The following is a 25465-nucleotide window of genomic DNA, read 5'->3' as shown; positions in this document are numbered from 1 at the left end:
AAAGTCAATGGGGGAAGCAGGATTCACTGAGCAAGTGTGATTCGCTTCATAATTGCAGATTCATTTAACCACTGTGGCAAAAAGGTTGTACAATTGGGTACAATTCACTTAACAACCACCTTGCTTAGCAATTCTGATCCCAATTGGATTATAAATCGAGAACTACCTGTAGGTCTAGTTTGGAAAGTTGAAAAAAAAACATTTTGGAAGATAATGGCACATCACTTTTATTCGGTTGTCAAGAAAACTTGAAGGATTGATCCATTAAGTAACTAAGCATTGAAACTGACTTGGAAACTTTTTAACCTACTATCTTATTGGCTGAATTATAGCTGATCATCGCTCCAAACCTTTGATTCTCCATTTCCCTGGCCTGCAATAACTGCTACAAGCCTGCATTTAATGCAACCATATGCCAATGGGTTGGGGGAAAGAATAGCATGCTCTAAACATTGCAGGTCATGAGTGTAGATTACTTGGTTTGTTTGCATTTTTGGTTACTAAGGCATCACTAACAACCAGCTTTTATTTCTTGTTCCTTCTGAGACTGTCAGGTTAGTGCAGTACAGTGCTTAACTTAAGAGATTTCTTTGGAAAAATATCTATTTAATCCCTGTTCATTGACTCACTGAGCTCACTCCCTGGGGACTGCCTACCTTGTATTCCTCCTACAGTCTCTGCTTACTCAGCAAGAAGTTTTTTCTCAATCATCCATGATGGATTAGGCGCAGCTCTTCAGATGATTTTTCTCAAACAGTTTCTCTGGCCATTCTTTTCCTCCTGCTAAACTGCTGGGAAATATTTGCTGTCCTTATTTACTCAACTGAATATTGCACAATGTATAAGAAGAAAGCTGATGGTGCAACTATCAGTTCTTCAGATTAATTAAAGTGGCTTCTGAATAATTCCATTTATGAAAATTCAGACTGGCTTCGATGTTACCAAAAGGCTTGTGTATCTCATCTGCTTCTAGCAGTCTTTTGCTCTCTCTTCCAATAAACTTGGTAAAATACTGGCTTCCAGACTTCCAAAGATAAAGAATTCAAATACCATTCTCTCTAAGGCAGATGTAAGGCGCATCACATTCCCTCATCAGAAAGTTATTCTGCTGTTCAAATCTTCATTTTATCTTATTTCAGAGGCAGTTTATCACAACCATTCCCATTTCTTTGACTTTAAAGCCCTCCCCATCTTTGGCTACTGTTCATCATTTTGTGAGTTGCACAAGGGGTGTTCTCATCATTCTTTGATTAATTCCACATTAGTGTACAGTAATCCCATGCTAGTCTTCATTATGCCTACAGAGATGATGTACATTCAGCGCAAAAGAACCTACTTTGAAGTTCTTTTCAGCTGGAAAAGCTCCAAGCTTCAGGTCCTGGAAGGGAAATGCTGGCCTGACAGCTCACTAGCCTGGCGAAGCAGCAGGGGTGCCATTGACTATTTCACTCTGAACAGGAAACCAGCATTTGTCAGTGTGTTGTTTCCCCCACCCCACCATCTTTCCCTTTGCACAGAGAGAGGAAGGATGCTACAGAATGGGATCAGTTTGGACCAAGGCAATGAGATTTTGAAATAACAGAAATAGCAACCAAGGTACCATTTTTAAAATTGATGGTGCAGAAAATGGTTTTTGCGGAATAGGCTTACACACTAATACACACTATCCTGGATTCCGATACATTTGTAGTCTCAATGTTAAACTTATTTACCTGTGGGTCCTATATTGAGGGAAGGAGCATTGTGCATAAATGAGATATTGCATACTTGGTAATTTTTCTTCTCACAACATTTGGCAAAGAAGCTTGATTAATGAGTGGCAACTATACCCATTTTACACTATTGTGTACCAAATGTACCTCTGAGCCTTCAGAAGCAAAGATTTCAGTACAGTGTAACTGAATTTCAGCTAAGCTTGGCTTTAGAACAGTTGAAACCAAAAGCACTTATACAGACTTATACAGACTGAAATCAGATGAAATCTGTTGACACAAGTATTTGCTATACTTACTATCATACTGCAGCACAATGTAGAAATTATTTTCCCCTTCCCCACCACATACCCAGATAGGCTCCATATTTGTCACCTCCACTTAAAAGAGGTGTTGACACCTTATTTCATTTTTTAACCAACTCTTACAACGTATGTTTTCCAGTGCTAAGAATTGCAGTTTTTAAAGGAAGAGCTGAACTTTGTTTCCAGAGCTGAAAATATTCCATCTTGATTAAATAATAAAATACCCTTAGCACCTTTTCCATGTCTACTGCTGAACAGGTGGTTTGCTGAACTCCATCTCTTCCTGGACTTGGTTCTAGCTACTGGCATCATTAAAGCAAAGTTGAGTAGCTTCTATATCGCTTAGGTCACTAAGCATACCCACCCCATCATATTGTACAACTGGTAAGAGGTGAAAAACCTTAGAAAACTCTAAATGCATTTATAAATCCCACCACCAAAAAGAAAATAGAAAGGGACAAAATTTCCAACTCCGTCTCCTTCAATCATATGACCAGATTACTTTAAACCCTGTGATTCTTCTGAGTCCATTCAACATTATTAGATGATAAGCAAGATCCTAACAAAAAGGGATTGTTCATACATTAAGGGGGTGCAGCCTGATAGGCCTGCTCCATCAAACCTGTCTGCCTCGGGGTAGCCATGAGCAAACAAATGAAAAAGCACAGAAGCACAAGAGGTGACTTGTCCCACTTGACAACTGATCCATATTAGGATTGCTCTCATGACTCTATACAACAAAACACTATTCTGATTGTCAACTTCCAATCTTTAAAAGGTTTTATGAGAACACCAATGGAAGAAGAAGAAAATGCCACTGCATGTAACAGAAGAAAACAAACATAATATCATCATTTGAGAAATGTCAATGATCAAACAAATTTGGTATATTTTCTGAGTGTGAAATAATGTGAAGTGGTATATCTATTTTACCTTACTTTTCTAATCACAATTTTGGGGCACCCAGGAAACTAATAGCAATTATAAAATGGATAGTTGTTATTTTTTCTTCCATTTTATTCTGTTCACAACAGAAAAAAAATTATCTTGCAGAATTTCTGCCTGAACCATTCTTAAAAAGTTCTGGTGAAGTATTGGAATAAAGCTGCTGCACAATCATTTCTCCCCTACTGGAGTTTTATAAAATATTCAAGAGCATCCTCCTGCTTCATTAGGTGTCTTGGGAGTTAGCTGTCCCAACCACAAACAGTCCATTTTGCTACTTAAAAGATTACCTTCCATATTTTTTCAAATGTCATATTCTCTAAAACAAAAGTATGAGAAAAACTAACTTTTCTCTCAAGTGTTTTTGAAACGCTAGAAGTATGTCCATGTTGGAAGATTGTAGTCCAACATAACTGAAAGGTAGCAACTTTAGGGAAGGGGGTTTACGAACCTAAACTTCTTCATCTTCCTTACATTTCAATTTCCGCTTCATCAAAGAGATGCTCAGAAGAATGACAATGTTAAAAGCTGCTGGTTTCCTATTAACATGCTCCAAGATGAACTAAAGGATTTCACACAACTCTAAATAGGAGAGAATCTGGTAAGAATTGTCTTGTTCTGATGAATTATAACCTTTCTAGTCCAATATTTTGTGGTTTCTTAACATAGGTCAGGCAGATGATTTGGAAAGAGTATAGTAATTACTTACTTGTTAACCTATTTATTAATCTCAGACTGGAACAATATTGACAAACTCATCTGATTTTTGCACCTAATCCATATATTAATGATATGTTAAATATGAGCATGTTTCTCCACTTTGATTGGACAGCACTGAGTTGTCATGCAGAGTATTTCTGCCTTTGCTGTCAAAAACATACAATTGGGTAAATGTCTATGGAGACTCTCAGTCATCCAGGTCATGGTTATCCCAAAGATGCTTTTTCAAGAGGCAAATGGACTTTGTTTTTTCTTTGAAAACATTTAGCTTCTCATCATTCATCTTCAGCTGAAGAAGCTTCTTGGATGAGAAGCAACACGTTTTCAAAGAAAAACCAGAAAGTCCAGTTGCCTCTTGAAAAAGCACCTTTGGGACAATATAGTTGTGTAGTTGTAATTCATTTAGTAAAAGCTTTCTAAACTAAACAAAGCTCACTGTGCCATCGAAATTCCACCTTAGTGCCCTTACAAATGCTATCCGTTGCTGTATGCAAAGTTATTACACATTGATGTAAGAACTAAGGTGTGGATTCACCTTATCATCAGTCTAGTTCTATTTCCAGGGCAACCAGCCAAATATTTCTGAAATTTCAATATATAATTGTAACATACACAGGTTTCCTTTATTGTTACTCCTTGGTATCTAATATTTTAAAGTATATTATCTTATCAAAGGAAAAGTCCATTGATTTTCCATGGCTAACCCCTGCTGGCTTAACCCTTATAAATTGTTGATCACTTAATGCAATAGGGCTGAGAATAAGGTAGTTCATTTACACCAGGCAGTCATTTCTTTTAAGGGACACGCATAAGACATCTCACAAGCCCATCCCCACCCAATTTAACAATTATGGGAGGATCTAAAGTCGCCAGGATCTTTTTATATGAAATAACAACTTTATATACATATCTGAGAAGTGTGAAGCACATGCCTTGCAACCTGAGGGAGGAGGGGCTTTTATGAGAATAAAAATCTTGTTGCTACTCCCACCCTCCACAATTCTGTTTAAATGTCATGTCACATATTCTAAGACAATCAAATCTCAACACAAAGAAGAAAAAAAACCCTAGAATAAACTGTACTGATAATCTCCTCAGCCTGCCCTAAAGGGACTTGGAGCTGGCTACATCTTTGAAGCATGGTGTGTTGTCTATAGATAAATCAGGAATCCACCCAGGGCAGTTGTTTTGAACCTAATGGGGCAGGAGTTTGAAGGGCCTCATTCCTATTTCCACGGCCTTGAAACGAAGCCTCTCTGATTTACTTCTGCATAAACACAGGTAGGATTGAGCAGATGGAAAACAATCCTTATTTCCAGATAAATAGGAATAGGGATGAAGTCTAGTGGTATCATGTTATAGATGAAACTCAAAAGCTAGTCCTGTTATGTTCAAGGACTACAGTGATTGTCTATCTGCCTTATTCTCTTTGAAAAGCGATCTTTCCCCAAGCCTTTGGGTCACAAGACACAACAAGTTTGTGATATTTATGTGAATCATTATAGAAAAGAGACCCTTCACCCATCCCAAAGCTTCCAACATTAACTCTTTAGAGTCCAGCCCTTAATCTTTCTCTTCCAAAAGAGGATACAAATTATTCAACCTAGAAACCAATAAAGTAAACAAAGGTCAGTGGACTGAAGAAAAGAAGTAATATGTTCCCCCTGATAAAATTCTGTGCCTTACAAAATTAAAGTTGCTCTTTCAAAAGTATTTTATAATAAGAATCAGGAGTTGAGTGAGAGGGAGAAATTGGCTTTTTGTTAGTAAGAACATGTAACAACGTAGGTGTTTTTGACACACACACACACACCCGCGCACACACTGACACACACCTTTAGAAAACAAAGCATTTTGCTCAAAACAATACTTTTATCACAATGTTCAGAACCCCCTAAATTCTCAATTTTTCATTTGCCAAAATAGAAATAAAAAAAGAGAATGGTGAGATTTTAGTTTTGTACCCACGTGATCCAAACAAGATATATTGCAAATAAAAGCAGCCAGTAAGTACATGACTAGCCAAAATTAAGTATCTTTAACTCATACTAGCCACAGTTGCAGAAAACGCTGAAACTTAATCACACTCCAGGAAATTCTGGCAGCAAGGAATGTTGTCCTATTGCTTTCAGTTAGCTCTCTCTGAAAATAGGACCAAAGCAAATTAGAGCAGTGGCTTGTGGGTTTTTCTTTTTAAATATGCCTTGCTCTGCAGACTCTGTATTCTTAAACAAGAGCTCAGCCAAGAATTGTTTTGAATGCAGTGATAACTTCTTTGCCACTGGGCATTTCTGGCTGTTTAAGCTGAGCAGAATTCATTAGCAACTTTGCATGAACTCGTGATTACTTACCAATAAGCCAAGTTTCTCAGTCATTCCTGGCATAGTGTTCGCAGAAGAGTGGCTACCAAATTCAAGTACTTGGCTAGGTAACAGTTTTGAATCTATAATGAGAAGTACGACCAACCCCATACATGAATCTCCATGGTTTGGTTTGGTTTTGCTGGCCTTTTCCTTGCCACCCTCTTTTTAGAAACCCTTCAAATTCCAAACTTGTACAAAGTTTTTTTTTCCAAATGTATTTATATATATTTATAGATATTTGTATATATAATAGTTATTCTTTAATGAATCCTTCCCTCCATGTTTTACTGTACTTTAAAAAAAGAAACTGAAGAACTAATGTTTCTTTTTTTAAAAAAAATTGCTGGTGACATTTTTAGGCATATGTGAGTGAACAAGTAGGAGGCGGCAAGAAAAGAGACAAAGGTAAGATTGCACAGTCAATTTGAGGATGAAGAGAAGGTTTGAGCAATTTAAAAAAACATTATACCCTTTCCCCGAAATATCTGAAATGCAAACTCAACTGGAAAAAAAACCCCACTACTTCATTTTCACTGCAACAAGAAGCAAGCAACACTTTTGTGGAGGCATGTCTGTGTGCATGACAAGACTGAAGAAGAGAGTAGGGGGGCAGGGGATACGTGCCACAGAGAAGTTTTTTTCCCCCCTGTAACTAGTTTTTTTTTTTTTTTTTGAAAAAAAAAAAATCTTGCTCCTAATTTTGAGCAGCCGTCCTTCAGATCTACTTGTTGATCTGCCTTCAGAGAAAGTCTGTGCCTCCCTCCATGAGAGCCGGGCCCTTCCTTGCAAAACAAAACGGAACCCTGTTTTGTTTGAACAGCTAAGTGAGAAATAGTGTGCTGGTATAGGAGAACATAAGAAGCCTTCCCTCTTGGGTCTGAGCAGGACTGATGTGGTACAGAGAGGGAGGAGAAGAATGCCTGCAGCAACAGTCTGTCCCACTGCTACGCCTTCACCCCACCTCTGCTCCTCCTGAGACGTGTGTCCAGGCAGACCCAGGAAGCAAAAGACTGATGTGCACAGAGGGGTGGGGGGGATCAAGCAACTAGCTCAGGGGTCCAGCATGGTCACGGTGAATGTGTGGCAGGACTGCTTCTGTTGGAGCTGGGCGAGAGGCTAGGGCTGCAGCTGCCTGGAGGTGGAGCTAAGCTACTGATACGGGAAGGAGCTCCTGTTGAGCCCCCCAAAGAATCCATGCCTTCAGAGTTTTCCAGCATTTCCTGGATGAGGGGTGGCATTGATCCAGGAATTTCCATTTTCAAAGTTATCACTCTTTCAGCACCTGTGGGAGGGAAGACAGCTGATTTACCAATACAAAACATAACCTGAGCATTTCCTAAGTAAGCCAAGAGAATATACTCTAAGGGTGCAAACAATACTCAATATAATTTACTTTCAAAACCTTCAAAAGTGTGGTATATATATTGAAGAATGCTCACTGTATTCCTAGAATTACCTTTCGGTTTCGAATATAATGTTCGAATATAATGTTCAAGACAGTTTTTAGTTGTGAATTCATTTTTTAAAAATCTTCCTCCCTACAGATTTAAGAAAGAAGAAAAACTTTTTTATCCACTGGAGGGTCTGAAACTCTGCTCTTACCTTTTGCACTGATGCTCCGTAGATCTGTAATCTTCATCAGCATTTTGGGGAACATATGGGGTTTGCTAGGCCTCCTCTTTCTCACATAGATTTTCAGGGCTTCCAGCAGAGGTTCTTGCAATTGGTCTACTCGGTCTGGTTGTTCAAGATCTTGTCGGTCTGGAGAGGAGGGAGAGATGAGGCAATTAAAAAGGGAATAGAATACATTTCACTTCGCATATATAGATATAGGTATAACATAAGGAAACTGGATGTAAGCTTTAAACAGTGATTTGGAAAGGAGGATTACAAAACTTTGTTATTAAATATTATGGATGTTTAGCTAGAATAGAACATAAGGATTCAGTGTTAGTGGAGGATTTTAGAAATAGTAATTGAAAGGCCAGTATGTGGTTATGTATTAAATTTTGGTATATTTTATGATGAAGGACGCTTAAATAATTATAGTCAAATGAAAATGGAGGTATGATGATAATGACATGACAGCAGGGAGGTGACACGGGGCTGGATCCAGGCGATAGTTTCCGCCTCCCTTCGGGAGGGGTTCTTTCCCCCCGCATTAAAGGCGGCGGTGGTGAGACCCCTCCTGAAGAAGCCATCTTTGGATCCAGCCATTCTAAATAACTATCGTCCAGTCTCCAACCTCCCCTTCGTGGGGAAGGTTGTTGAGAAAGTGGTGGCCTCTCAGCTCCGGCGGTCCTTGGATGAAACCGATTATCTATACTCCTTTCAGTCTGGATTCAGGCCTGGCTACAGCACGGAAACTGCTTTGGTCGCGCTGACCGATGATCTCTGGAGAGCCAGGGATGGGGGTCATGCCTCCGTCCTAGTGCTCCTTGACCTCTCAGCGGCCTTCGATACCATCGACCATGGTATCCTTCTGCGACGGTTGTGTGAGGTGGGGGTGGGAGGCATCGTCCTTCGGTGGTTCTCCTCCTACCTCTCAGACAGGTCGCAGTCGGTGTTGGTTGGAGGGCAGAGATCGACCCCTAGGCCCCTTAAGTGTGGGGTGCCGCAGGGTTTGGTCCTGTCCCCCCTCCTGTTTAACATCTACATGAAGCCGCTGGGTGAGATCATTCGACGGCACGGGATAAAATATCACCAGTATGCGGACAATACACAGTTGTATCTGTCCGCCCCGTGCCAACTCAGTGAAGCGGTTGACGTGATGTGTCAGTGCCTGGAGGCTGTTAGGGTCTGGATAGGGGTAAACAAGCTTGCACTCAATCCGGACAAGACCGAGTGGCTTGTGTGTTTTCCTCCCAACAATTGGCCAGATATTCCATCTCTCAGGCTGGGGGTGAAATTGTACGCCCCTCAGACAGGGTTCGCAATTTTGGAGTCCTCCTGGACTCACAGCTGACTTTAGAACACCATTTGTCGGCTGTGACCAGGGGGACATTTGCCCAGGTTCGCTTGGTGCACCAGTTGCGTCCCTACCTGAACCGGGAGGCACTCACAACAGTCACTCATGCCCTTGTGACCTCAAGACTGGACTACTGCAATGCACTCTACATGGGGCAGCCCCTGAAGAGCATTCGGAGACTTCAGCTTGTCCAGAATACAGCCGCGCGAGCAATTGTGGGTGCACCCCGGTACACCCATGTTATACCTATCCTCCGCGAGCTGCACTGGCTGCCCATTGGTCTCCGGATACGCTTCAAGGTGCTAGTCGTCACTTATAAAGCCCTTCATGGTATTGGACCTGGGTACTTGAGAGACCGCCTGCTGCCAATTACCTCCAACAGACCTATTAGATCCCACAGAGTAGGCCTCCTCCGAATCCCATCTACCGGCCAATGCCGATTGGCTACCACCCAGAGGACGGCCTTCTCTGTGGCTGCTCCGGCCCTCTGGAACGAGCTCCCCGTGGAGATTCGGACCCCCACCACCCTTCAGGCCTTCCGCAAAACCCTTAAAACCTGGCTGTTCTGACAGGCCTGGAGTTGACGAGTTCCCGTCCCCGCTCGAACTATGTGGCTGTTGATTGTTTTTAAATTCTTTTTGTAGTTGCTTGTTTGTTGTTTTTCCCCTTGTCTGTATTCCTTCCCTTTGATTTGTTAGCCGCCCTGAGTCCCTCCGGGAATAGGGCGGCATATAAATGCAATAAAATCAAATCAAATATTTGAGTTAAAATACTTGAGTTAATATGAATTATGTTTGTTGACTGTGGAAGAGATGCATGAAAGTCTTTTTGTAACCAACTGATACACTTTCTATAGCATGTAAAGAAGGATGTTGTATTTGTTTTAAATTAAAAATAAACTTTTTATTAAAAAAAAGAATACATTTCACTTTTCGTATCTTCTCTGTGCCAATACAATCTTTGCCTTAAAATGTATCACTTAACATTTCTTTTGTGGGTTTCTGAACTTAGCATCCTCCAGATGTGATTTGACTTCAGTTCCCATCATCCATCAGCTATCAAAATCTTTTGGAAGGCACTTTATTGGGGTGGTGTGTGTGTGGCTGACTGCTACCTGTGCATAATCAAAGAAACTTGTGTGCCACTGTCATGCGTAACAAAAACGGAGCATGAGACGAATTTACTCTAGTGGTTAAAGTGCTGGGAGATTGTGAGTTCTAGATTTCCCTTAGGCATGGAAGCAGGCTGGGTGACTTTGAGCTAGTCAATCTTCATTACCTACCTTGCAGGGTTATTATGGTGGTGGGAGAAGGGAGCACTAAGTTCACCAGCAAAGGTCAAATATAAGTGAAAAACAAACCCATGATATTTATGTTTTTACCTTCATAATGAAAGCAAATGTTTAGCAGCATTCAATGAAAGCTTTGTCATAGTAACAGAGAGTTCTGGGTTACAACAGCAATTGAGACCAGGATTGCTGTGGCTAAGTGATAGAATCTTAAAGTGCATTTCTCCATGAGTGCATCATTTAGCAATGACAATCCTGATCATCTTGGCTGCTATCGTAAACCCAAAACATGTAAATTGCTAAATAGGAAGTGGTGGAAATCCCAGGGAAAGAGCTGGGGGGGAGGGGCATGGGGGAGGCAAGGACAGGTCTTGGAGGGCCAGCACAAGCCATGAACAAGTTGTGGAAATGAGGTACTGTAGCATGCATGCAGAGGGGGGGGGGGGGATTTTCCAAAGTTACTTGTAACTTTCCCAAACACTGATACTGCTTTTATGGAAAGCCAGCAGGGAAGATTTTAAATAGTGATCATATTGCCATGGGATGCTGCAACTGCTGTTATGTGCAAATCAGTTGCCAAACACCTATGATCACATGACTGTGAAGACTCTACGATGGCTGGAATTTTGAGGACTTGTCGTAAGTTTATTAAAACTGAATGAATTGTCATTAAGCAAAGACTCCCTGTATTATGAACACGTTTCATCTATATCTTTTCAGTCAATAGTATTAGTATCTGAAGGAATTAGAATAAATGGATTCAGGCATTTCCCAGGTCTTATCTCAAAAGCTTTAAAAATTACCAATTATCATTATAAATCTCTTTTTAGATCTAACCACCTGGTGGTGCTATTGATCAGGGCACAGCACACTTTCTTTTGGCTTCCCTCCCTCTTTTCTTTCCAGAAATGTCCACATACAATGAGTACTAGTAAAAAAAATAAAACCTGTATGTATTACTCTCTAACATAGAATTGTGACTTTAGTAAGCAAATAAATCACATGAATTGCCTTTTAGTATTACTCTGCATACCAAGACACTGCATATACCTTCTTGGATGGTGTACTGGCTTGCAAGAAAAATGTTAGATTAAAGATCCTAGCATGTACGGAATAGTGTGAACATCTTGTGAATAAAACTGGGCTCTGGATCCCCTAGTCCAGTCTTGACCAAGATCTGCAAAAATTGATCATTACTGTCTTTACCATTAATAATGGTAAGGACAATAATAAGATAATGTAATAAGTAGCAAAGGTACCACCAAATCTACTCAGCCACTATTCTACTGAAAAATAATTTGTAAAAACTGAAATTGATCAATGCCATAAGGTCTATGGAGTTATCATGACTGTATTTTTAATCAATCAATCAAATATTTATTATGGCCATAAGCTAGTATAACAAGAGTGGAATATAAACAATAATTTTAAAAGCTAAAAAATAAAAATAAAAAGATTTCTAAAGTTAAGGTAAAGGTTCCCCTCGCACATGTGTGCTAGTCGTTCCCAACTCTAGGGGATGGTGCTCATCTCCGTTTCAAAGCCAAAGAGCCAGCATTGTCTGAAGACGTCTCTATGGTCATATGACCGGCATGACTGAACACCAAAGGTATACAGAACGCTGTTACTTTCCCATCAAAGGTGGTTCCTATTTTTCTACTTGCATTTTTACATGCTTTCAAACTGCTGGATTGGCAGAAGCTGGGATATGTAACGGGAGCTCACTCCGTTACGCAGCACTAGGAATTCAAATGGCTGAACTGCTGACCTTTCTGATCAACAAGCTGAACGTCTTAGCCACTGAGCCACCGCGTCCCTCTTTTTTAAAGTTAAAAAAATATAAAAGCAAAAATATTTCTAAAAAATCTATAAAAAGGTTTAAAAGCACTAAGCAAATACAAAACCCCACATAAAAGTTCATATATGGCTAAGTAAATCTATCATTACAAAATCCCCCTTGACTAACAAGTATATATTATATTTTTTAACTTTTAAAATTATTATTGTATTCTACCCTTCTCATGTTAATAATCCATGGTCGTAATAAAGATTAATAATTGAAAGTCATATGGAAATCATGACTTGGAATGTAAGAGTAGCAAATACCACAAACTAAAAAATAAAAAGAATGAAAGAAAAATAGATTGTATAATAAAGGAGAAGGTTGTAATAGATATGACCGAATGTGGTTTGATCTTGTGGAGGAGAGCTGATTAATCTTGTGGAGTTGATGAATACATGTAGAGAAGTGAAGCTGTAGGCAATTTATAAATAAAAGGACTAAAATATATGTCAGAAAAAGCAAAGTGGTGTGCAGGAAAGCAGGAATCCATAGACTGGTGACAGCTACAAATTATGCTCCAGTGCATGACAATATCAGACTGGTTCTCCTCACATTGTTACATGGAAGCAAGAGTTGGATTTGTCAGAAGACACATTAAAGTAAATTGAATACAATGGAAATTAGTTATTTTAAAAGGGTGTGGTAATTAATCAGTGCTGGATTGAATACAGAAGCAAAACGAACAGTATAAAAAAAATGGTGTTCAGAGAGAATGAATGAGGATGAAATCACAAAACAAGGAAAAATGGATCTTGAAAAAGCAATACACTGAGAAAATTGTGGTTGTTTGGCGTTAATAAACCCTTAAAAGAGAAAGATATCTATTTTACAGGGAGATGCAATTCCAGAATCCTGGAAAGAGACCAATATTGAAGGACAAGACTTAACACATACTAAGAATTATAGACCAATTTCCTTATTGAATAATTATAAACTATTCACATCAATTTTAGCCTATAGATTTAAAATGTTTAAAAAGATTTTATTCACTTTATTCAATTTGGATTATAATCTAAAAGACAATTAAAAGAACTGTATTGGATATTGGAATATTGCAAAACGACATAAAACAAGCCACATTAATCTTAGATGCAAAGAAAACTGTTAATAATTTGAATTGGCCTTTTTTAAAATTAAAATTCTGGAAGATATGAACTTAGATGGTAACTTTATTCAAGGATTCAAGTTGATACATATGCCTCAGAAGGCTCCAATTATGGTTAAAGGTGATTTCACTAAACCATATGATCTCCAGAAGGGGACGAGGCAAGATTGTCTTTTGTCCCCTTTGTTGTTTATTTTGGTTCTTGAAGTGTTGAATAGAGAGATCAAATAAGGCAAGAAGATAATCGTTTGATGAAAAGAAAGGTTTGATGAAAAGAAGGACTAGGGGAGACATGATAGCAGTGTTCTAATATCTCAGGAGTTGTCACACAGAAGAGGCAGTCAAGCTATTCTCCAAAGCACCCAAGCAATGGGTAGAAACTAATCAAGGAGAGAAGCAACTTAAAACTAAGAAGAAATTTCCTGACAGAACAATTAATCAGTGGAACAACTTGCCTCCAGAAGTTATAAATGTTCTAACACTGGAAGTTTTTAAGAAGAGACTGGATAACCATTTGTCTGAAATGGTATAGGGTTTCCTGCCTAAGAAGAGGGTTGGACTAGAAGACCTCCAAGCTCTCTTCTAACTCTGTTATTCTGTTCTGTTCTGTTCTATAATAGAACTAAAAAAACAAAACAAAACAGACGTTTAAGCTGAGAGAATTTAGAGATGATTTGGTTTTGATTTTACAAGTTCCTTGGAAAGGGATTCAGTTACTGATGAAAAATATAGAGGATTTTTGGTATTCTGTCAAGTTTTAAGATTAATAATCAAAAACTAAAACTGTTGGTAAAAATATGAATTTATAAGATCAGGAAGAACTAATGAAAAAAGTAGTTTTAAAATTGAGAAATGGGTTTTGGGTGTTACTTGACTAATATTAATATTGAGTAATATTAAGCAATTGTCCAATTGAGTCCTAGTAGACAATCACTTAAAAATGAGCCAGCAGTGTGCTGCAGTTCATAGAATCAAGATCATTTGAAGTGTCAATACCACTTTATATTGGCCTGGTAATACTGGAATACTTGGAATAATGCATCCAGTTTTGGTCGTAACAATGTAAAAAGATGTTGAGATTAGAAAGAGTGTAGGAAAGACCAACACAGCTGATTAGGGGACTGGAGGCTAAAACATAAAGAAAAGCTGCTGGAATAGAGTGTGTCTAGTTTAATGAAAAGAAGGATTGGGGGTGACATGATAGCATTGCTCCAATATCTAAGGAGATGCCACAAAGAAAAGGGGATCAATCTATTCCCCAAAGCACCTGAAGGGAGGACAAGAAGCAATGGATAGAAACTAATCGAGGAGAGAAACAACCTAAAATTAAGGAGAAATTTCATGTCAGTTACAACAGTTAATCAGTGGATCTAATTGACTCCAGAAGTTGCGGCTGCTCCAACGCTGGAAGTTTTAAAGAAAAGATTGGACAACCGCTTGTCTAAAGTGATATACGGCTTCCTGCCTAAGCAGGGAATTGGACTAGAAGAACTTCCAACTCTGTTATTCTGTTAGAAGTAAGGATAAATTTTCTGACAGTGAGAACAATTAATCAATGTTTTTTGTTTGTTTTTGTGGGTGTGCCATCACTGGAGATTTCAAAAATAGATAAGACAACTATTTGACTGGAGTGATATAAGATCTCCTGCCTTAAGCAAGGGGTTGTACCATAGGTCCCTTCTTCCATCCCTATGATTCTATGTTCTACCTATGTTCTAATATGAATTCTATCCCTAGACTACATTGGAGTTGGATGATCGTAATAAATTTAAATAATAAATCATACATACATACTTTGGTCATTTGTTTTGTTATTATCTTCTTAGTGCTTTGTTTCTACTATTATTTGTCTTTATTAATTTTGCTGATCGATTTTTTTCTTTCTAAAAAGGTCAGTATATATTGGTCTGACATTTAGCTATTTATTACTCTTTTTAAAAATCTGTCATTTTCCTTTCCCATGCATTATTTTGATTGAAGGTCTGCATTGAAAGAAACAATTACAAACTTGAATTAATTAATTAATCAAAATAAACTTCAAAGAGATGGTAAAACTCACTTTGAAATGCAGGTGTATCTGTGAATGTTGAGGTGAGAGGCTTATATGGTTGAAAATTCGTTTTGTTTTTTTAAGTAGCAAAAATTTTATAATGCAGGAATAATGAAAGCCCTTAGTTCAAAATGTGAAAGCTCACAAACATTCGGTACCAATGAGAACTAGTTACATTGGTACTCATCATTAATTGGCTCCGGGAGGCATGATGAGTGCCAGCAACGATCAGTATCTAACAAACTTTTCTCATAAGAAATAATGTAGTGAGCCACAAGGCAGCTGACAATGACAAGTTCAATTAGTTTTGGGCCAATTGTGACAGTGGTTGGAGTTTACAGAGTTTTCTTATTTACTCGTGAGCCGCCACACATAGAAACAGTATACCTGAGCAGGTATTATGGCACTTGTCATCAGAGTGCTATGCAATATATATTTTTCTTAGCGATCTGAAATCAAGATACCTGGCTGCATACTACGTGCACAGCATGGATAGCTTGCTCTCTTGCCTTTGGCAGGTAAGGGTCAATGCCTCTGTGCATTCCATAGGCAAGCCCTGAAAATATGCAAATGTCCAAAACTTAATCTTGATCCTATTTATTATTTATTAGCCCAGTAATGGCACTCACCTCCGCATATGAGGCAGATGGCGCTGAGGAGTCCAGTTTCAGCATCATCCATCTCAAGTGGCAGCAGCTGGTTGGCAAAGGCAAAGACCAGGTCTGTGAGGGGTCCAAAGCCTGCATTATGCATCTGAGTGCGGTTGAGGGTCAGGCCATCAGAAAAGGTCATGGTGTCCTGGTCTGGTGTGTAGCGTGTGCATATCCGAAGGATCTGTGATGGAAAGTATGTTAGAAGTATGCAGCACACTTGTTCCCCACCATTTCTATGTTCTAGCTGTAACATTGATCACATTCAGTGTGTAACATATTACTGCAAAATTCAGCTGCAGGACTTGTACTATCGTTAGACAGAGTACCTCATCTGTTTCATGTGGCAGATCTCTGGGAAGACACAACAGCTACCTTTCAAACTATCCTCTTAACATCCTGGCCACTCTGTTCTGCTGGACACTGTTACGTATGATTCAACACCTGTCCTGAGCTCCTAAACTAGTTTATCACCATAAGTATGATGAACAGCACTTTTTGTTTCTTCCTAGAGTTTTCTTGCAAGTCTGTTTTTTTTTTATCAACCAAGTATTGATCCATTGGTTATGAGAAGACTGACTGGCCCAAAGCTTACCCAGCCAGATTTCATGCCTAATGTGGGCTATAACTCAATGTCCTGATTCCTAATCTGGTGCTTTGTTCACTAGACCAAATTGGTTCTCCAAATAATGATTATGTATGTAAGAAATGGTGATAGGTACCAACCGTGACATTATCCTTTAGCCTTGGGCTGACCCTGTTAACGTATGGCTTGAGTGCTAATTAATTCCTACTGCTCCATAATTGTATATATTTCCCCATTTTTTTTAATTGCTGAGTTTTGTTTGAAAAGGAAAAGGACTCATCTACTTACCAAGATGTCGAGGCAGGCCGCTTTGAGGAGTGTGATCTGATCAGCAATTGTGAGTGTGGTGAAGCCTGGCAACTGCTTGGCAAATTCAACTGTCTTGATGATGCACTTTGTGGACAATTCACTGAATTTGTCCCACAAATCAATGTCAAGAGATATCCTCTGATCTGAACTGTTGTTCTATTGGAGACAGGGGAAGAGAAAAGGAATTGCATTTGACAAAGCAAGAATGGCTGCTGCATTCGTTTTACAGCAGTAAACCTGCGTGCTTGAATCCAGAATTTGATACTACAAATTAGCTTTTGGGTTATAATTCTTTGTGTGACATGAGAAAGGCCATACTTTCTTTACATGGTTTCCTGAGTTTATTTTGTAACCATGCCAGTGTAGGACAAAAACAGTTAAAAAGGAGAAAAAGCAGACAAGGAATTGGCTAAACAAGCCACAATTATACTTCTTATCTAAAAAATGGACTTGAATTTGTTCAATGACCTATGCCTATAATAAATCAGGGCTTAGCATGAGTTATTGAATTGGAAGTTTTTTAAAAAAATGTTTCTCAGGTTATTTCTGGTGGTCCAGATATTTTGTCTACTCATGGAATAAACAGCTTTATTCCATGAGTAATCCATCAATCAATCAATTCTGAACTGCCCATTCTCCCTCAAAAATTGTCCAACGTTTCCTGTAATCTTCTTCTGGCTATAAAATAACTAATTCTTACATATTAAATAAATTATATGGGAATAGTTAAGCCAATTCTACCAAGAAAAATGACGACCTCTCCTCTTACTTTCAAAAAAATGTATGCTGAATGCCATCTTTAGTAGATTCTATACAACCAAATTGCCTGACAAAAGTCAAGAAAGCTAAATAGACCATTTAGTCTGAACAGTAGCATAAAATTTTATTAACAGAACAGAGGCCTGCTTATATCAGTCCTCAAAACATTTAAGACTTTTAATTCTGAATCATCTATTATTTTACAAATTTCTCTAATGGGCTGCAAAGGCTTGAGTGACAGGTGTTAAGATGCCAATTCATCTGGAGTTTGGGAAAAGTTGTCCTGCTGAGCTTTCCCACCCAGGCTTCTTTGGCCCTTATTTTGCCTGTCACTCACGGTGGTGTATTTGCCCAACTGGCAGAGGGCAGGGAAGGTCTCCTGGTGAGCCTTGCGCACTTTCTCGATGAGATCCTCCACCTCAGGTGTAATGATGTAGCTCTCTGAACAATCCTGCTTTGGAGCATCTTTTTTCTTCTTGTTCCTATCATTCCGGACAGCTGCAAAAGAAAGCAAATGGACAACAAACAATCAGAAGCTTCAAGGAGCAGCTAATCCATTCCTCATGCAGATTTATAAAAATGATAGCAATAGCAACAACACTCAGACTTATACACCACTTCACAGTGCTTTACAGCCCTCTGTAAGTGATTTACAGAGCATATTGCCCTCAACAATCTGGGTCCTTATTTTACTGACCTCGGAAGGATGGAAAGATGAGTAAACCTGGTGAGATCCGAACTGCCAAATTGTTGGCAATCGGCAATCAGCAGAATTAGCCTGCAATTCTGCATTCTAACCATTCTGCCACCATGGCTCTGATGATGATGATGATATGATTAATTAACATACAATAGGGATTTCTGGAATCAGATAATCAATTCTGAAAACAGAGTTAGCAGCACTAGCAAGAACTGGTTAGGTGATCTGGCTAAAGGAAGCCGTGTCCTGCCTTTCTGCAATCTTTATTTTTCCTTTTCAAAAAATGTACATACTTCTCCCCTTGCTTTTGATTCCTGATAATTTAGGAATCTCATCCTACCTCCCCACCTTCATTTTTTATTACACAGTCAATGATCCTCAAAAATTAATAATGTTTACTAATCACCCTTATCCAACATGTAGTTGGTTTAATTTAAGCATCAAAAATAAAGGGATGCTAAAAGAAATTGTTGCATTTCCCAACCTGGTGCTCTCCGAGTGGAATAAAAACTTATATCCTCTACAATTGGTTGGATATTGGTTGGAAATTATGGAGGTTGTAATCTATTCAACACCAAGTCAGGTGTCAAGCATAGAAAATCAGGAAAATCAGGCAGTTCAAGCGAATATATAGTTTATTGTATGCTTAAGCTCTCTACAAGAATCTGACCTACTAATGGTCAAAGCAAATTGGTAGTAGATAAGATTCAACAGAATTCAAGATACTATATCCAGATAGTTGGGAATATTTAAACATTGACTGAAAGAGGGGGAGGGGGACAGTATTCCTGAAAGATAACAGAGAGAAGGCAAAGAGAGGGAAGAACAACAAAGTTGCTGAGTTAGGAAGAAGAAGAACTAAATGGGAATGCTTGATAGAAAGCAGCAGGGGTCAGAGGACAAAAGAAGCTATGTGGCATTTGCAAGAAGGTGCTGAAATGGAGATTTAAAATATGCATTTAAAAGGGGATGTTGAAAGAAGGAAAAGTCCCAGGGCAATTGTGCATTCCTAGAATCTGAATACTAGTTAACTAGAAAATTTGAAATAATTTTCCATATTGTGTAGAAGCAAGTTTAATAAAGGAAGGATAAAACAAAAAAACCATAACAAAAAATATATCCCAGGATGGAATATATTTATACAACGGAAGAAATTTCAGCCAGAAAGAAAAAGTAATGGATTTTGTTTTTAATCACCATCTTCTCTGGAAGCAACTATATCAGACTTGGAAATACAAGACTAAAGCAGATTTCTCTATCATGCAGCTGATGTTCCCCAGGACTGCTGCAGGGGTGGGTTCCGGCAGTCACTACTGCCGGTTCACTCGTGGGTGCGTTGCGCGCATGTGCTTGATGCACTCTGTGCGTGCATGTGCAGTGCAATAAAAATAAAAAAAGATGACAGCGCCTATGGCGGTGCCCAGAGACATGGGCATGGCAGGCCTGGGTTGCTGCCGGTTCCAGCAACCCAGGCCGCCAAACCACTACCGGTTCGGCTGAACCAATCTGAACCACTAGAAATCCATCACTGGACTCTTTGTTCCCAAGAACTTAAGGATCAGTTTTAAAAGGGCTGCAGCCATGAAGAAACAGTAAAAGACTGCTTTCTTCACATCTTGTAGAGATTACCTAAATGCCTTCTAACTACTAATAACACTTCTTAGCTCCAAACCAGTGGTGGGATTCAATTTTTTTTACTACTGGTTCTGTGGGCATGGCTTGGTGGGCATGGCAGGGGAAGGATACTGCAAGATCCACATTCCCTCCTGATCAGCTGGGATTCGGGAGGCAGAGGGGCCAGTCAGAGATGATACTTGCATTTCTCCCAACTACTCAAAATTTCCGCTATTGGTTCTCCAGAACTGGTCAGAACCTGCTGAATACCATATCTGCTCCAAACCAATACACACTGCCATGATGTACTCCAAGTAATAAGATTAAACACAAGTTACAATAGTGCAACATCATGTTAAATGGCAAGTAAAAATATTTGTTGCATATTATTCCAAACTTAGAATATAAACAAATAATCCATCCAATCCACCAAAGTATCATATTTGTAAGTCAATAACTTGTGTCTTTTGTTTCAATTTTTAATTCCCTAGCAGAAATGGAGAAAACAAAAACATGGTTTTATGATATCTATGTACACACGTGCATAAATATGCTCTATCTAAAGCCAAGGCAATAAAAAAGAAATCTCACAGATAAATATAATCTTATCTAGTTCTGAGAGATTCCTATTCCTACAACATTTTTTAACTATTCTGATTCCTTATTCAATTCCAAATTGTCAAAGCAACACTTGAACAATTGTCACATTTATCATAAGAATATAAAACAAGAACTAAAATATATAAATTTAATAATAATCTAAATGTGCTTTCAAACTATTAATATAAAAGTCAGCAAACATCATTAAAAAGATTCTAATGAAAGCTGAAATTTTAAGAAGCCATTGAAATGCCAAATCGGCCTTCAGTAGATAAAGGTATTCCAGAATGTGAGCACTACCTGATACCTTATGCTTCTCATCACAATTAATAGTTCCATTTTCCAGAGAAGATCAAAGGGTTCCAGAAGGAATAAATGGAAGGTGGTCTTTCCAAGGCTCCAGAATTCAGCCTAGAAGCAGTTCAATATCCAATACAATTGGCAAGAATATGAGTTTGCTATCCATTGTGCATACCAGGAGGCACAACTCAGTACTCAAGATTAAAAGCAGCAACTGTCAGATATTAGCAGCGGATATTACAGCAATCAAAGCACACAGTAACTAAAGGACTGAGGAAGTATTTCTATCAATTTATACAAATCAACCTTTCGTTTGATTGAATGCTCTCCCCACAGCTGTCCTAGAAGGGAAATCTAGAAAATCCCATATGGAACCCAATACTGCGCCTGTGATATAGGTACCATAGAAACTACAGTTCCTTTCTTCTGTATTGTCAGTTCTACAGGGACATTCACCACTAATTGATTACCCCTTTTATTTAAAATTTATGGGGAACCCTGATAACTTTTATCTGTTAAACAATCGCAATAAGTTTATCTCTCTCAAAAAAAGGGAAATATTGCTATATTATGCATAAACTTCACCTACAAATAGCTGCTAACATTTCTTGTTCTGGGGGAAGTTGTGTTATTCATTGTATTGAACATTTTTTTTTTTTTGGTCAATTATCAAAATAAAGTTTTGTCTAAAGCATTATTTTAATTAGGATAAAAATGAATGAACAATCCTCCAACCTAACCTGGCCTGCTCTCATGATCTCTGCCTTATCTGTTATGGTCTACTCAGAAATTTTCATATTTCATCTTTTTCTTTCTCTCTATTAATGCTTCCTAAGATCTATTTCCTGCCATTTTACACACTCTACTAACTTACCTGTTCACTAACCTAACAAGAACATTCTTAGATCATTTTCAGTGTGAGTTGTTTAAGAACGAGCTAACCTAAATTAATAGGATTTTACTTTGCTTGACTAATTATTAATTAGGTATGTTATTCCAGACTTATAACTTAAAACAAATAACTTACTAGAAACTTTAAAATAAGTGAAGCTTCAAGTTCTAATAGACAAAAGAAATTCGGACAGCAGCTCCTAAAATAATGGAAATTAATCCACAGAAAATAAAACTAAGTAATGTTGGCTGCCAAAAGCAATAAGCAGGTGTATCAGATTTGAGGCACTGCTTTTTTGCATGCTGGATTTATGGAAGCATTACAAAGCCTTGTTTGTTGTCATTGTTTTCTGTGTGGTGTATTTTTTATAAAGAATCCATATGAGAATATCCTGGTGGAGGAAGCAAAGCAATCCTTTTCAAACTGCAAGATTTCTTGACTTCTATTTTCTAGGAAAGAGAATCTTCCTTTAAATTAATACAAGTGGTGAGGGAATGCCAGATGTGTCTTTTTCTTGGGGTAGGCTGGTACATATCACCGTCCTGCCTGATGGAGGTGGGGGCGGGGGATAATTCGGAAATCAGTCATGTCTGCCTGGCAAATTCAATAAAGCACAGACCAGACAGCCAGTTAGAGGGGGGGTGGGGATGGTGCATCCATCATCACATAGAGGTTGTGGGGTAAGAAAAAGCAGCTGGGATAAGGAAAAGTGAAGAACACCAAAATAAATGAGTAAGGGGGGGGGGATTCAAAGCACATTGTGGGATATGTGTATGTGTCTGCATGCACACACATCTTGAAAGCAGTCTCGGTTAAAATGGTCTACATTTGCAATTCCTGGCCCCTCTCTACCGCACTGTATTTTTTTATTTTTTTTTGCCTACCAAAAATTTCTCCCTTCTCCCCACAATGCCCAGCAAAAAGATAGAATTCTCTATACAAGATGGATGTTTCCATTTTCTCCCTGAAACCTCAGAAAGTCCCTGGTTATAATGGAATCCTTAGTCTTGCTATTGCCATATGCTTCATCAGCAGGTAGCGTGCACTATTTGTTAAAATCTGGGGAACAAAACCAAACCAAACCAAACTTTTCATCCCCACTTTTTCTACCCTTTGTGGCAGACAGACCTAGTTCTTGGAAATACACAGTCAAATTCCTGGATTCCATATTGTTAGCAAGCCAAAGAGAACATAAAGTCACAAAGAATACGGTCTGCCCCTTTTTCCATCATCCTCTTCTCCTCACTTTTGAATGAACAGGGAAAAAGAAACAATAGAATTTGGGATGCCCCAAATTAACCATTGATTCTCTACACATTTGAGACATTTCTTTTCATACCATGGATTTATCAGTCCAACCCTTGCAAACTGGGGTTCTGTCCCCCGCCCATTACAGTCGGGAGCCATGACAACTAAGCACTGCAGACGCCAGGAGGGTCCTGTCTGCGTCATTTATCTCTGACATCATCAATCATGGTTGCCGGGGAAACACCCTCAAAATTAGAACAAAGCAGAGGGGTAAGCCCCCTGCACCAGGCCTTTGGGAGAAAACTAGAAAAATTCCCAGGTTTCTGTTTCTTTTAGATGGAAAGAGAATGCTATTTGACAAAATATGCTAATGCCAACTTTCTGAAGAGTAGCTGAGTTAAGAATCAGTCACAGGAGAAAAGAGTCATCCATTTCTCCCACCTACCATACCATTTTGTTTAAAAAATTAGAACCAACAAATCAGCCTTTTTCCTCTGGTTTTATTGGGATCATTCTCTTAATGTGGGAATTGCTAGTTGGGAATTATGGGAGTTAAGCCTAGTTCCTCCAGATAATATCAGATGGGATTAATTTTTGTTGTAAGAGTGCAAATTGAATAATCATTATTTCCATAATAAATGATAAGAAATCTGTTTTTCGTATAGTTAGATGACCTGCCTCTCTCACCTTAATTTTTGTTCTCTCTATACTACAGAATCAGCCATTGTCTCATCTTTGTTTTCTAACCCACTTCAACTTCTCTCTTTCTGTCATTTTGTTTTCTTCGTTCCTTCTAGGATCAATGAAATTGTCGCCTTCAGAATTCCATATAGCTGGGGATTTTATACAGAATTTTGATTTGAATTATAATTTGAAAATGCCTTAGCAAATTGGCTTCTAAGTTTCAATGGATAACTGAGATTTAAGTCTGGGTCTTCATATGGATGGACATTTGAAATTTGCTATTATAACAAAATATTAATTAATGGTCAACAGTTTGGCCACCCCGTTTTTCTTTTCTTCACCATTCACTCACATTCTTTGGACATGCCAACTTCAAAGCACTTCTGTAGGCGGCAGTACTGACAGCGGTTCCGGGTCACTTTGTTGATGATACAGTTCTTGTCCCGGTGACAGGTATATACCATGTTCTTCTGGATACTACGACGGAAAAAGCCCTGTAGGGTTCAGAGAAGAAGAAAAAAATGCCATGAGCAAGTCAACTCTCTCCTACAGTGTGAAAACATATGGCTTGGCTTCTTCACTTTGCTGTAGTACGCTTGCTCCTTGAGAGCAGGTATAGCATTAAAAAACATTTACAATGTCTCAAATTCATAATTAACCATAACTTGTGTGCTAGGCTTTAGACAATTATCATGTCACTTGTTACTAGCATTTCTGGGCACATTTAGCTAATGGTATTAAAATTATACAATTCAACCATTTCAAAAACTGGGTATAACATTTTGAGATCGTATTAAAATGGGCTCAGCAATCAATAATGGCATGAGGCACATTGAATTATCTATCATGTTCGTCAATGTGTTCAGGACAGAAGAATATTTGTCAATTCATTCATTCAATTTTTGTGGTCTCCCATCTCAAACTGACCCTAAGTGGCTAGCAGGAGTAAAAAAAAAAAAAAAAATCAGCAATAAAAATACAAAATAAAGCGTCAATAAGCAGCCAGGATAAAAACAAAACAAAACAAAACCTCTGTATATTTGCTTTCATTCGTGAAAAAAACAACCATCAATAAAAACACAATGCAAATAACATGAGGTCCTTGTATTATCTGTCATCCAAACCTGCTCAGATTCAAAAAGATGGCAGTTATATGACCTCAGATTACATGCTGTGCATATAGCTTTTTCATTGTCCAAATAGTACAGGGAATATATTTTTCTCAATAATCCTTATAATAGCCTTATAAAATAGGTCAATACTTTTTATCTCATATTGCAGATGAAAATAAATACTAAAAATCAGTAGCAGACATGCCTAATTCTCCTCTACCTCAATAATAGTCATAGCTCCTGACCCATTAGATCTGTTACAGAATTAACTGGAATTAAATTTATAGAGAGATGATTTAGAAAGATAGTAATGGCTGAGTGTGCATATTATATAAGATTTTCTCTCTCACACACAGACTAGCTTCTTACAGACTAAAATCTTCTTACATATGGTATGCTGAGAATCAATTTAGTCTTCTGTTCTGTCTTCCAAAAAATTGTGGAATTTAAAAAGGAATGCTGTTAATCCTCAATCCTCAATTCAGTGGAGAAAAACAGCAGTTTAGTCAGTAACAACTTCACCCCAATTGAATAAGCCTGGTAAATCTTCATGATTTTTAAGCACATTTAAAATACAGGATATATATGCATGAAAGGTCATTTGCCACTTACAGACACAGTATATAGCTCTAATAGACACTCCATTGCCCTTCCAGTCCATTAAAACGCATCCACCCCCCTCTGACTCTTCCTCCCCTCCCCCACTCTCAAT

The 25465-nt window shown here is 38.5% G+C and overlaps 1 protein-coding gene across 12 annotated transcripts in view; it reads right to left on the bottom strand.

Annotated features, from left to right (window-relative positions):
- Positions 1-5108: 5108 nt before the first annotated feature.
- The window catches only part of RARA (retinoic acid receptor alpha), a 211055-nt gene continuing 190698 nt past the window's right edge, over positions 5109-25465 (bottom strand). For all 12 annotated transcript variants that reach the window (XM_032236703.1, XM_032236701.1, XM_032236709.1 and 9 more), the window contains 6 exons: positions 23994-24135; positions 17941-18101; positions 16824-17000; positions 15929-16133; positions 7648-7806; positions 5109-7327 (listed from right to left, as the gene is read on the bottom strand). In XM_032236703.1, the coding sequence (XP_032092594.1) occupies positions 7113-7327; positions 7648-7806; positions 15929-16133; positions 16824-17000; positions 17941-18101; positions 23994-24135 (1059 nt within the window). In that variant the 3' untranslated portion in view covers positions 5109-7112. The remainder of the gene's footprint in view (positions 7328-7647; positions 7807-15928; positions 16134-16823; positions 17001-17940; positions 18102-23993; positions 24136-25465) is intronic.

The sequence above is a fragment of the Thamnophis elegans genome, chromosome Z (assembly GCF_009769535.1).
Source record: "Thamnophis elegans isolate rThaEle1 chromosome Z, rThaEle1.pri, whole genome shotgun sequence".
NCBI classification, from domain to species: domain Eukaryota; kingdom Metazoa; phylum Chordata; class Lepidosauria; order Squamata; family Colubridae; genus Thamnophis; species Thamnophis elegans.
Note: the sequence above shows the minus strand (reverse complement) of the source record. Positions and strands in the feature narration are given on the sequence as shown.